Source organism: Petromyzon marinus, unplaced genomic scaffold, assembly GCF_048934315.1.
Source record: "Petromyzon marinus isolate PM22_M1 ecotype Great Lakes invasive population unplaced genomic scaffold, UKy_Petmar_22M1.pri1.0 PM_G_Scaffold_35, whole genome shotgun sequence".
NCBI lineage: Eukaryota > Metazoa > Chordata > Hyperoartia > Petromyzontiformes > Petromyzontidae > Petromyzon > Petromyzon marinus.
Genome location: NW_027422928.1, coordinates 699,208 through 712,864, shown reverse-complemented (window position 1 = coordinate 712,864; position 13,657 = coordinate 699,208). Strand labels below are relative to the sequence as shown.

General features: G+C 49.9%; 1 protein-coding gene across 1 annotated transcript; it reads right to left on the bottom strand.

Moving 5' to 3' along the window:
* Nucleotides 1-269: 269 nt before the first annotated feature.
* LOC142915777 (uncharacterized) lies at nt 270-4,705 on the bottom strand. The gene is made up of 3 exons (XM_076061453.1): nt 4,615-4,705; nt 1,993-2,760; nt 270-313 (listed from the first exon to the last, which is right to left on the bottom strand). The coding sequence occupies exons 2-3, from the start codon at nt 2,723-2,725 to the stop codon at nt 270-272; spliced, it is 777 nt and encodes a 258-aa protein (XP_075917568.1). The 5' UTR covers nt 2,726-2,760; nt 4,615-4,705.
* Nucleotides 4,706-13,657: the final 8,952 nt, after the last annotated feature.

Genomic DNA, 13,657 nt, shown 5'->3' with positions numbered 1-13,657 from the left:
GCTTTGTGACGTCATACACCAACGTGCACTGAGGCCCTTATAAGGACTGCTTTGTGACATCATACACAAACACACCACATCCGGGGGCTCGCTCTAATGAGTTGAAAAACATTCCAAGGGGCAATTCAGTGGCCCTGTATCTACACAAGTTTTTTGGGACGACCTCCGGAGGGAGAATACTAGCGGGGGGGGGGGGGGTGATGACATTAAACGCCAGGAGGTCCGTGGAGCCAGAAGCAAAGATGACCCAAGGCTGGCCCCATGAATCCTCAGGAGGCGTGAAAGTGGCAGGAGCTTTGAGCTTTTGATGCGTCTAAGAGAATTAATGAAGCAAGGTAGAAATTCCTACATAACAGGTACCGTGTACAAACTTCACATTCGTCAGTCCTGCACAGATTCCGAGTAGTACTCGCAATCAGCCTTAAGTTGAGATTTGCAGAAGCAAAAGCTCTGATCAATTAAGAGTTCAGTTATTGCTCAAGCAGATGAAGTATCACTGAAAGTTTTATTTTATTTTTTTTCTTAATATTTCGAGTCACTTGCAGAGTCAAGGACCTCAAGAAGGTGTACTGCACTAAGCTAAGAGTTTGTGATAAAGTTAAGACTCGTGACAAATGGAGACTTGAGTCGCACACCGATAACAAGTGCGCATTAACTTATTGTCCAAGGGATAGGCTGACCGGGTGTTCAACTCCCCCCACTCGCCTCGGCACTCTCGCAGGCCAATGGCAATTTCTGGTTCGGACTGCAGAAGGTTGGAATCGCACCACCAGGAGCAGGCAACAAGCAGCAGTGGTAGTGGTGGATGGATGAATTTTTATTATGAACGGGTGTTGATTTACCTTGCATCAACACCATCCTCAACATCACTAACAACATTCAAAACATCATCAACATCAAAATCATTAACACCATCTTCAACATCATCAACATCGTCTCTCTCTCTCTCTGTCTCTTTGTGTCTCTCTGTGCATATCTCCCCGTCTCTTTCCCCATGCCTCTCCCTATCCATCTCTCTGTGTGGCCATGTATCTCTCTGTCTCTCTGTGTCTCCGCTGTCTCTGTGTCTCTGTATTTCTCCCCGTCTCTTTCCCCATGCCTCTCCCTATCCGTCTCTCTGTGTGGCCATGTATCTCTCTGTCTCTCTGTGTCTCCGCTGTCTCTGTGTCTCTCTCTCTATTTCTCCCCATCTCTTTCCCCATGTCTCTCCATCTCCAACTCTCTCTCTCTGTCTCTCCATGTCTCTCTCTGTCTCCCTGTCTGTGTCTATCTCGCTTTCGGTTTGAGCGGTCGATGTCCCGCAGAGGGCGGTGGAAATGATAAAACATTTTTTTTTTTACAATGAACATTAAGTAAATACAATTAAACATCCCGGCATCGAGTTGCAGTTTGTAAAATTAACTCTCAAATTACAATTCTCGCTACGCATCATCACACGGCGGATATACGCACAATCGTCGTGTTCGGCAAAGGAATGACAAATCCTCTTCAAGTCAAAATATTAAAATATGATCGCCCGTGAAGAACCAACGGTGAACGAGCAGTTAACAATGAACACCGGCAAAGTGGCTCAGTGGAAAAGGGGGCCAGATTCAATCCCTGGTTGACGCAGCCCATCATCATCACAACTAAAGTGAGCACCACTCTGCAGGGAAGTGAACCTGCAGTGTGCCACAGCTACCGCGCTCCTTTCCTCTCGCACATCCAGCCTTCTCACTCTCTCCTTCATTTCTACCCCACACCTCTCCCTCCCTCCCCCCCGCTCACCCTCTCCTTACAGCACCCCGTGTCCCTCTCACTCTCTCCCTCCCTCCCTCTCCTGGCCTCCCTCAGGGCTCCTAATCGGAACGAATCTCCCCAACAATCTCAACAGACCCCTCTGCCTCTCTCCCTCTCCACCTCCTCTCCCGCCCTCCCTCTCTCCACCTCCTCTCCCACCCTCCCTCTCTCCACCTCCTCTCCCGCCCTCCCTCTCTCCACCTCCTCTCCCACCCTCCCTCTCTCCACCTCCTCTCCCGCCCTCCCTCTCTCCACCTCCTCTCCCGCCCTCCCTCCCGCTCTCTCCCTGTCGGTTCCTAATCGGCACGACCCTTCCCGGCAGCCCCACGGCGCCCACGGCCGCGGCGATCTGCCGCAGCGTCCGTCTCTGCTCCGCCGCCGCCCCCGTCTGCGGCCGCCCCCCCTCCACGTCCCGGCGGCCTCCCTCTCTCGCTCTCCCCACCTCTCGCCTCGTCGCCTCCACCGCCCTCTCCACCAGTCTGTCGACCGTCCTCTCGTTCTCCCTCGCGGCAATATCAAACCGAGCTTGCTGCGCCTCGGTCCTTGGCCGCGAGTCGCCGACCCTCTGATCCACTCGCCTCCTCGCGTCTGCCTGTCTGTCCCACGCAGCCCTCTCCGCCTCCAGCCTCTCTCTCCCCGCCTCCTCCCTGTTGAGCGTCCTCTCTTCGCCAATGGCTCGTCTCACCCACGCCGTCAGCAGCCTGGCTCTCTCCGCGTTGGGCATCGCCATCTCCACGTCCTCCCCGCGGGGCACCGACCGGTTCACCAGCCTCCTCACGGGCATCTCTCTCCGCCACTGGTCCCTGTCTGCGATGAGCCCCTGTCGGGCCCGCACGCCCGCAGCAGCCGGCTCTCTCCTCGGCTCCCTCTCGACCCCCCTCTCTCCCCTTCGCCTCGCTTCCTCCTCCCTGCCGCGTCCTCTCCTCGCTCCCCCTCCCCTCTCCATGGCGCTCCTCTGGATGCCGCTTCGGCCCACACACGCTTCCCGTACCGTCACAAACATCGCCATCATCGTCAAAACACACGTACACACACAGATACACACGCAGATACATACACACACACACAGACACACACAGATACACACGCAGACAAACACATATAACAATAACCGCCATTCACCACTAAGTGGCGGTGATGTCACCACGACGCTTGTGCCAGGCAATGTGCACCCTGAGGCCACGTGAAGTGTCGAACGCCCGCTGGCAGGAGGTCACGGGGCAGACCCAGGTGCCACGGGTCGACTGACTGAGATGACTGGCTGATGCACCACCTGTGCCCCCTACTGTGTCAACCCGCTGTGCTTTAGCCACCCGGCGCTCAGCTCGTTGTTGTGAGCGTCGCTCCTCCGCCCTCCGTTGTTGTTGGAGGGCGACTGCCTCCAACTGCCCAGTAGCGTCCTTCACGAGCCTCCTCCACAGAGGCCGATCTTGACACCGCTGGTACCGGTCATCGGCAAGTCCACTCAGCTGTACCACATCACTCCATCTCTTCTCTAGCCCGTGCCGCGCCCGCTTAGCCCCCTCAATCCGGCCGAACAGAAGCTGTTTCGGCATGCAGTGGCTGGGCATGCGGGCTACATGACCCAGCCATCGCAGCCTTGCCCGCCGGAGGAGCTCACCGATGGGACCTTGCCCAGATCTTTCAAGGATTTGTGAGCTCCTCACACAATCCAGTCTGGTTAAACCCAGGATGGATCGCAGGCAGGCCAGCCTAAATGTTTCTAACCGGCGAAGGTGTTCCATTAGGGGGGTCCACGTTTCGCAAGCGTAGAGAAGGGAGGGAATGACCGTGGCCGAGAAGACCTGAAGCTTAGTGCGGAGCGACAGACCAGGTAGCTTCCACACAGTGTTACGCAACCGATGAAAAGATATTGCCGCTCGACTGATTCGGAGTGAGACCTCTGCTGTTAAACTGGAGCCAGTCATAAGCACACTGCCCAGGTATGGGAAACTCTCCACTCTCTCCACAACTGCCCCATCACCGATTGGGAGTTGTGGGGGTGATAGTGTCCGATGGTACAAAATACCCAGGCAGGTGCTTAGTTTTGGTGGGGCTGATGGTAAGGCCCCACCTCTTAGTGGCACGCTCCAGTCCCAGCAGCAGCGTCTCCAACTCCTCCTCTGACTGAGCAGCTATTACCAAATCATCAGCATACATAACGTGGTTGAGCAATAGGGAGCCATCCCTTGACCGCACCCGGGCATCGATCAGCCTTCCATTATATCTGTACCATATGGAGATTCCCCCGGTACAGCTATTGAAGGCTTCACGAACTACGTGGTCAAAATAGATGTTAAATAATGTGGGAGCCAGAGGACACCCCTGTCGCACCCCAAGGTGTACAAAGAATGGCTCTGACTCCCGGCCACGTAGTTTTACCCGGGCCCGCTCACCATCATGAAGGTCCTTAATGATCGTGAGCAGAGGGTCAGGTACTCCAAAAGCACGAAGCACAACCCAGAGCCCAGGCCTACTGATGGTATCATAGGCCTTGACCAGGTCAATAAAGCAGAGATGTCGGTCTTGTTGGAATTCTCTACACCTCTGCTGTAGCAGACGGACAGAAAATATGGCATCTGTGCAGGACCGCCCTATCCTGAAACCGCATTGGGGCTCCGCAAGCCTCTCCTCAGCGTGCCTGGCAAGGCGATGCTGAATAATCCTTGCCAGGACCTTTCCCGGCACACACACACACAAAGACACACACACAGACACACACTCACAGACACACACACAGACACACACAGACAACGCTAACCGCTACACTGCAATGCGTTACGCTTCCACGTGCGAAGATCACGTGACAGATTTGACGTCACAGCACCAACTTACCCGCTTGAGGCTGAGTCGACCTAGGGGAGGGCCCAGGAGTGCTGCTGCTGCTGGTGGTGGTGGCCGTGAGCGGGAATCGAACTCGGCTCGCGCGCTCAACGACTGCGCGTGTTGGGGGAGGGGCGCACCTCTGGTTGGCTGTCCCGGTCACGTGACGCACTTTAACCAATCCGTGCAACGTACATATTTGGGGAGGGGCGCACCGTCTGGTTGGCTGTCCCGATCACGTGACGCACTTTAACCAATCCGTGCAACGTACATTTGTGGGGTGCGCACCTCTGGTTGGCTGTCCCGGTCACGTGACGCACGTTAACCAATCCGTGCAACTTACATTTTTTGTGAGGGGCGCACCCTCTGGTTGGCTGTCCCGGTCACGTGACGCGCTTTAACCAATCCGTGCAACGTACACGTTTGGTGAGGGGCGCACGCTCTGGGTTGGCTGCTTGGTCCCGGTCACGTGACGCACTTCAACCAATCCGTGCAGCGTTAGCAGCAGTAACGACAGAGCTGGGTGTTTGTATTATGGCTGTTACACATTTCACTTTTGTAGAGTGGCAATGTCGTTAGTGCAAGGCAGAGTTGGTAGTTAATTGTAGTGTAATTATTTTTTACAATTTTGTACAAGTAACATGATAAAGCGTTATCTTTCAGCTAACCAGAGTTTTGATGAGTGTTAAGAGATTCACATTTGTATGCAGCCTCTGGCAAAGAGGCATCTGTGGGGGGCTAATGCCCCCCTCCCCACTACGTGGGGGGGGCTGATCTCCCCCTCTCCCCTCCCCATTACTTGAGGGGGGGCTGATCTCCCCCTCCCCACTACGTGTGGGGGGGGGGCTGATCTCCCCCCTCCCCACTACGAGGAGGGGGGGGGCTGATCTCCCCCTCCCCACTACGTGTGGGGGGGGGGCTGATCTCCCCCTCCCCGCGAGCGGGTGGGGTGTGACGTCAGTGCCCCCCACTCACGGCTGTTTAAGAGTTAATGATTTATACTAAGCCGTCGTGTCAACAAGGCTGTGCCACAACACGTATTGAGTACAATTCTTAAAGATTGTGTGTCTTGTGTGTGTGCGTTGTTCCTCAAGGCTGGGATTTAGAATGAAACCGTGCGAATTTTCACCGTGTTCATAGTGTCATCTTCATTGGAAGCTTCCTTCATTAACAGAACTTCCCAGCTTGTTGAGAGAAACATCAAATAGTCCACTCAACACAAATACAGTTGTGTAACTTTAATAACGCACGTTGATATTTAGCGCCTGCTAATGATGCCAGGGCTGGGCACACAGGAAGGAGTTTGTGCAACAGCGTTGTGTAACAGTCTGAATGTGTACATCATAGCCTGTCAAAGACTTGGTGGTGGTGATGGTGGTGAGGGTGGTGGTGGTGAGGGTGGTGAGGGTGGTGGTGGTGATGGTGGTGTAGGTGATGATGGTGGTGGTGATGATGATGGTGGTGAGGGTGGTGGTGGTGGTGAGGGTGGTGGTGATGGTGGTGAGGGTGGTGGTGGTGAGGGTGGTGGTGGTGAGGGTGGTGGTGGTGGTGATGGTGGTGAGGGTGATGGTGAGGGTGGTGGTGATGGTGGTGGTGATGGTGGTGAGGGTGGTGAGGGTGGTGGTGGTGAGGGTGGTGGTGGTGATGGTGGTGATGGTGGTGAGGGTGATGGTGGTGGTGATGGTGGTGGTGGTGAGGGTGGTGGTGATGGTGGTGAGGGTGGTGGTGATGGTGGTGGTGAGGGTGGTGGTGATGGTGGTGGTGATGGTGGTGGTGGTGAGGGTGGTGGTAGTGATGGTGGTGATGGTGGTGAGGGTGGTGGTGATGGTGATGGTGGTGATGGTGGTGGTGAGGGTGATGGTGAGGGTGATGGTGGTGATGGTGGTGGTGATGGTGGTGGTGGTGATGGTGGTGGTGAGGGTGGTGGTGATGGTGGTGGTGGTGGTGGTGATGGTGGTGGTGAGGGTGGTAGTAGTGATGATGGTGGTGGTGGTGATGGTGGTGGTGATGGTGGTGGTGAGGGTGGTGGTGGTGATGGTGGTGAGGGTGGTGAGGATGGTGGTGATGGTGGTGGTGGTGAGGGTGGTGGTGATGGTGATGATGATGGTGGTGGTGGTGGTGAGGGTGGTGGTGATGGTGGTGATGGTGATGATGATGGTGGTGGTGGTGATGGTGGTGAGGGTGATGGTGGTGGTGATGATGGTGGTGGTGATGATGATGGTGATGGTGGTGATGATGATGGTGATGATGATGGTGGTGGTGGTGATGGTGGTGATGGTGGTGCTGGCAAGGGGGTTGACAGGCCTCATCAACATCTGGGTCTATGCAGGAGGACCATAAACCCCTCACGCAGACTCTGGGTCATCCTCGCCGCGGCTACAGTCAAAACCACCCAACACAAAGGTGATCACTGCATCATCATCATCATAATTACAACAATAATAATAACAATAATAATAACAATAATAGGGGTGGGGGGGTTCCCTTTTTTTTCTGGCAACAAAACTGAAACCTTTTTACAAGGATTCATGTCGCTACATTAACCACAATACCTGCAGTCAAAATGTGAACAAAACACAAACACTATGATAATATTTACGTGGCATTGTCCTTCAAACTGATTGGTCCACACCTGATGATGATTGCTTCTTGTGTTGCAGTCGAAACGTCGTGAGAATTTTATTGTTTTATATTTTTATTATTTTATTGTTTCCCTTCTACGTGGTGTACACAAACAGTGTGATTAACATGGTGTACACACACAGTGTGATTAACATGGTGTACACACACAGTGTGATTAACATAGGTGTACACACACAGTGTGATTAACATGGTGTACACACAGTGTGATTAACATAGGTGTACACACACACAGTGTGATTAACATAGGGGTACACACACAGTGTGATTAACATAGTGTATACACACAGTGTGATTAACATAGGTGTACACACACAGTGTTGTATACGGCCCTTTTTCCACAATTAATATCCATAAGAATATTTACGGATGCATACACCTAGATTTCTTTTTCCTTTCTTTCGTGACAAACAATATATATATTTTTTTAATGAATCAAACCAGTAAGCCAGAAACACGAAAAACCAGATGTCGGTCATAAACAGACCATTAAAGAATAAAGAAATAATAAAACTCTCAAGGCGAGGATGTAACAGCTATCGGCGAAAATCTCCAGATGAACAAGAGTTTGATGGGCCCCTTAGGAAAGGTCCCTCCGAGGTCAGAACACCAAGAGAGCAGACACCAGACGCCAACAGGGTAAATCGTATACATATTCTTTTCCTTATTTTCCAGTAAAACAACAAAAAAATTAAAAGGCAACAACAAGAATAAGATAAAATTAGCGATCCTAACGCTCACTCCAATTAAGAACAGGCCACCAGACACAACAGTGAATTATTATCCAATGATTAATTCGCTATCAAATGATTTTCACCTTTAATACTTTTACTGTTAAAACAAAGCTTGGAGCAAGAATACCGAGTCACATCAAAGGTTATCGAGAAGGAATGAGACAACGGGCAAACTTGCGAAAGAGTTTAAACAATATTCCAAGCAACCCCGACCACATTTGTCTCTCTCACAGCGGGGAGAAGCAGGAATTGCACCTTATCACAAGGGGCCATCTGGAAAAGCCAGCCGGGTTTGATGAGGAGACACACCCACCCCACACACGGCAACCAGGCAAAGAAAGTTTTAAAGAAAATTGCAAAATAATATTAATAATAACAACGTGTTAACCTTACACGATATTCCATTATAGAACCTTACAGAACCAAGGGATATGGATTCCAACAATCAAGAAACGGACCTCTTAAACTCAGGATGATAATTATTTTTCTTTTTAATAATTCCATCATAACAATTCGAACCTCGGTAAAACCGAGAGGTGTCGGGAGGACGCAGTTACAAACACGAGTCTTGGCGAACATGGGACCAAATGGTATTTGAGCAATATAAGTCAAAAGTATAAAGAGGTGCTCCCGGCCACCTTTGTCTTTCCCTGCAGAACGTGATAAAATGCATACGCTCGGAAGAGCATCTTCACTTGGAAATAAATCAAATACTATGAATCACAAGCAGGATCATAACTGTGTATGATAAGATACCAACTGTGATGTGAAATGTTAAACTTAAAAAAAATCTTAACCATTTCTTTGTGCGTCGGAACGCGTACGGAAAAGGGGGGGGGAACCCGCCCCTCTCTCTGGGTGGAGGGATCAGACAACCAGACGCCACCAAGATGAATCGAGGTGTCTGTTGTCTTGATGTTTATGGCTTGAGGAAAGACCCGAACAGGACCGTGTCATAAATGACACACACACAAACATACACACTGACACACGAACCCCCCCCACCACCGACACACGAACCCCCCCACCGACATACGATCAGATCAAAGATAGCTCCACCTCGTGAGGGGGAGCCGAGAAGGGGAGAGATTTTTGGCATAAAAAGGAGCCGTTTCAGCATTGAAACCAGCTCGTCAGCCCTCGGGGCCAACTCATCAGCCCTCGGGGGCAGCTCAACAGAAGAAGACTCATCTCAACTCAGCTCAACAGAAGAAGACTCATCTCAACTCAGCTCAACAGAAGAAGACTCATCTCAACTCAACTCAGCAGAAGAAAAACTTGACCTGTCGCTCGCGAGCGCAGCGTCAGCTACTACAGCAGCGGAAAGAGCGCGCGCCGGCGTAGCTCATCCAGCAGTGGAGGAAACTGCTGTCAGCGAATCAGCACGGGCGCGTTCGCGCATCTTCAAGGAGAAAGAGCGCGGCCAGCAACGCCAAGCAAGAGCGTGCAGCAGCTCAGCCAGCAGTGGAGAGAAACTGCTATCAGCGAACCAGCACGGGCGCGTTCGCGCGTCTTCAAGGAGAGGAAGCGCGCGCCACCAGCGTGCCATCAGCACCAGCCATCAGCACCAGCGCGCCGCTGCGGGCGTGCTTCTAACGCCGTCTACCAGACGGTCATCTCAGCTACAACAACGCATCTACTCGTTCACCAACGTCCGTCGAGTCCGAACCAACTACTGAAAGAAGAATCAACTGATACGTATGATACGCTGCCCCCCACTACACACAAACCAGACGTCTGCTTGACGCAAAGAATCGATTCCGAACATTGGCCTACTCTTTCACCACTCACACCATTCAACACACACACACACGGGTCATTAACAAAGCCTAAAAACCTCAAGCCATTGAACCATCCGTGATTGTGGAAACATCGCAACGACCGAGTGAATAATCTATCGTTTTTAAGAGTGTTCATAATTTTCTCTGTAATGTTGTGCTGGGGCTGTACTTCTAACCGCATAAATTACCAACTGACCCATTAACAAGGATTCATTCTTGGTACCTCACCACGGAGCGCCGCTCGCGGGGTTGAAGAGCGGGTTCAACCGGTTCCCTGTCAGGGGTCTGGCCACAATCAATTAAAAGATTGGCCCGAGATAAGGATCTCAAAAGGAAACATCGCCACCCATTGAGTCGCGTTGAGAAGTTGATTAGGAATACTTGAGTCGTTCGTTAATATTTGTCTTTCTGCATAATCTTGCCGGTATCCACGAATGAAATAACGAATTCAGACGCATATTTGTGCCTCCAAGAATAATACTGGTTGGAGTGCCCTGTCAACCAGTAGCATTGCATAATAATCAGTCATCCTATTGTTAACAACGTGACAATAATTGCATTAAGGGCCGCGCATGATCAGTGACCGAATGCTGTTTTGTGTGACAATTCAAGTAACGAAGCATTGCGGCCATCGAGTGGTGTCGATAAGGCAATTAGAAGTATTCCAGTCGAACGCTTTAAATTCATAATCGTTATGAATCAATGAACGAACATCAACGTGGTACTGTGCTGACGATTTCAAGCATAATAACTTCGCATATCAGAATGTATTAAGGATTGGATACGAATCAAAGACCAAGTGCCGTGTTGTGTAACAATTCAAGCATACGAGTTTGCATATTATAAAGTTAAGGTTTGATAGAATAGTTCGCATGTTTTTAATCTCTCTCTCTCAACAACCGATCGATTGCGTTACGCGTCGGGAATTAACCACAGGTGCCGCTATCGAGGTGAAACAACGCAATCGTGATGGTATCGTGTTAACGCTGTGTTGAAATTCCAAAATCCCGAGATTGAGTTTTTCATATTATCCAAAAATTAAAGTTAGCTAGAAATAAAATTGATTAAAGCAGAAGGTTTGTGTGTGATTCTTCCTGAAATTCTGCATAATATTGTTCTGCGTATGAGATCTGAATCCTGGGGACCTATCATAAGCACACAATCACCACACATAATCCATAACACACATAACTCGTAATGTTCAATCGAGAGTAATCGTATCCTTATCGATAATACGGAATTAAAGAGCAGAGTCGAATCGACTCTCTCTCATTCACGCTCACAACGCCTGCGTCACTGCATACGATTAATTGCGTCATTCCAATTCATAACACAATCCTCGTCACCGAGGCTCGACCTGATAATCCATAACGACCGGCATTATCCTAACCACGCCCACTCGCATAAATTAATACGATTATCTCTCGAATCAGCATAATTTATGCGCATAATTACACCAATTAACATAATTTCGGATAAATTATGCAAATCTCAAATTTCATTTAATTTTCATTATTTTCATCAATTTTCATAACACCTATATATACAACATATTGGGGGCGTCGTCCGGGATCTCTCGCAGACAGTTTATGCTTGAATTAAGGAACAAATCACTGTTGTATTAACCAAGGTTTTATGATCTAACGTTGCCCTGTGACTGTAACGGGTGTAAAGCAAACAAAAAAACGCACTCTGAAGGGAAATTCCAGAGTAGCAGGGTATAACAAAGACAATTGAAGTAAGATTATTTGCTCGAGTCAAACTGACCATATCCTGTGATACAATTGTTTATACGTACTCTGAAGGGAATACCAGAGTCACAGGAGTCGAACTGATGCATTCTGGATACAACTGTTTTGATATGCACTCTGAAGTGAAATTCCAGAGATGCTCGTATTAAGAGTAATTTTTGAGTGGATTGCAGGATATTGGGAACTTGTACCAAAACGGTCAGGCCGATCTGCTACAGAGCAAACAAATCAGGGAGACACATGGAAGGGGAGCTGTATTGATGACATTGGGACACTGCTTATGAACTGGATAAAATGGGAGAAAAGCGAACACGATGTAAAAACATCAGGAATAGCTACGCTGAACTCAGACCCTCTCGCACAGACAGACAAACAGAGATTATGGGATGAGGAAAATTTCGGAAAAGAAACAGGTGGGACTGATAACCCCGAAGTCAGAGTGAGACAGAATATCAAAACTAAATCACCAGGAGATTATGTACTAATAACGCGAGAAAGGGCGGAGCCGAAGCTCCGAGGCAACTCTCCAGGAAAACGCACACCACGCACAGACGGCCGACACAAACATCGCGACAGGCACGACGCACCAGACAAATATAAATCAAACACCCCACAAAAACCACCTAAGTATGAGCCATGGGGAAAACAGGAGTCACCGAGCAAAGTTGACCCACGTTACAGGCGCAAAATACACTACAAAAATCATGTTAAGCAACGCCACCGTGATGTTAATGACTCATCCGAATCTGACTCGGATGACGATGATCAACTTTCCGAATACTCGTTCAGTAGTAACACTCTGAACTTGATGGACAAAGCTCTCGTCAGAATTCCCTATTTTGATCCACACAATAAGAACAGGGACATTCACACTCACATCGCAACGGTAGAAGCAGAAGCAATGATCAGGGGTCTGAGGAAAACGGATGAAAAAGCGAGTTTGCTGAAACGCAGCTTGCATGGACAGTCCATATCATGGGTAAAGTCGCTACCATACGAGGTTCGGAACGATTTTAAAAAGCTGAGCCTGGCAGTGATTCGGAAGTTTGGAGAATATTTAACACTGTCTGAGGGATTTAACTCTGCAAAATCTATGACCCAGTGTGCAGACGAGGATCCTCGGGATTACCTCATGCGATTTAAAAGAGCGTACTATGCGGGCGATGTGGATCAGTATCACGAAGGTGACAAAAGGTTCAAAATTATGTTTTTTGGATCTTTGAGTCCGGAGATTACAGAAATTGTGGGAATGGTCTTGAATCCAGAGACAGCCTCCTTAGACCACATAGTGGATCGGGCACACATGGCTTGGCTGTACCGGGCTAAAAACAATGATTTCACAGCACACAGTGAACGGGACAAGGCAACCAGCCTATCAGACGAAAATAAAAAACATGTGAGGCATTTGATGCACGCAGGCCCACAGTGCAGAAAACAAAAAGCACCCACGGATTACCAACATAATTACATACACGGGTGGTCAAATAACAATTACACGAGACAATGGCACGCAGACCAGGAGCGATCGCAGCATGCAGGGACGCGTATTTGCGAGAATCGCAACGTGTGGAGACCACGAGCAAAGTCAGACCAGTGCTCAATTCCACGGCACACAGACCGAGAGCGTTCGCAGCGTGCAGAGACGCGTATTTGCGACAATCGCCACGGGTGGAAGCAAAGAGCAGGACCATATCTTCACCCAATGCAGCGGCACACAGCCGGCCAAAATTACCCACACAGATGGCGAGATAACAATTACGGTCGACAGTGGCACATAGAGAATGGGCGGCCACGACACACAAAGACACATAATCGCGAGAATCACGGCGTGTATAGGCCAAGAGCAGAATCACGCCGATTCCCCATTCCACGATACACAAGGGGCACACATGGCTTGGCTGTAACAAAGAGGGTGACATGGGCACGTGACAAATCGCTCACACTGGTTGAGAGGAAAATGACAGGGAAAGAGGTGTCCGCTGATCTGAAAAAAAAATCACAGCCCTTGGAAAAAATCAAGCAGGCTGGAGGTTACAAACAGAACCAAGAGGGGAACCATGATTGTGGAAAACTAAATGCGCCATGCACACGCTTTGATGTGGTGGGGAACGCGAGAGTCGCTCCCGTGGTGAACACACCTATTGAACAA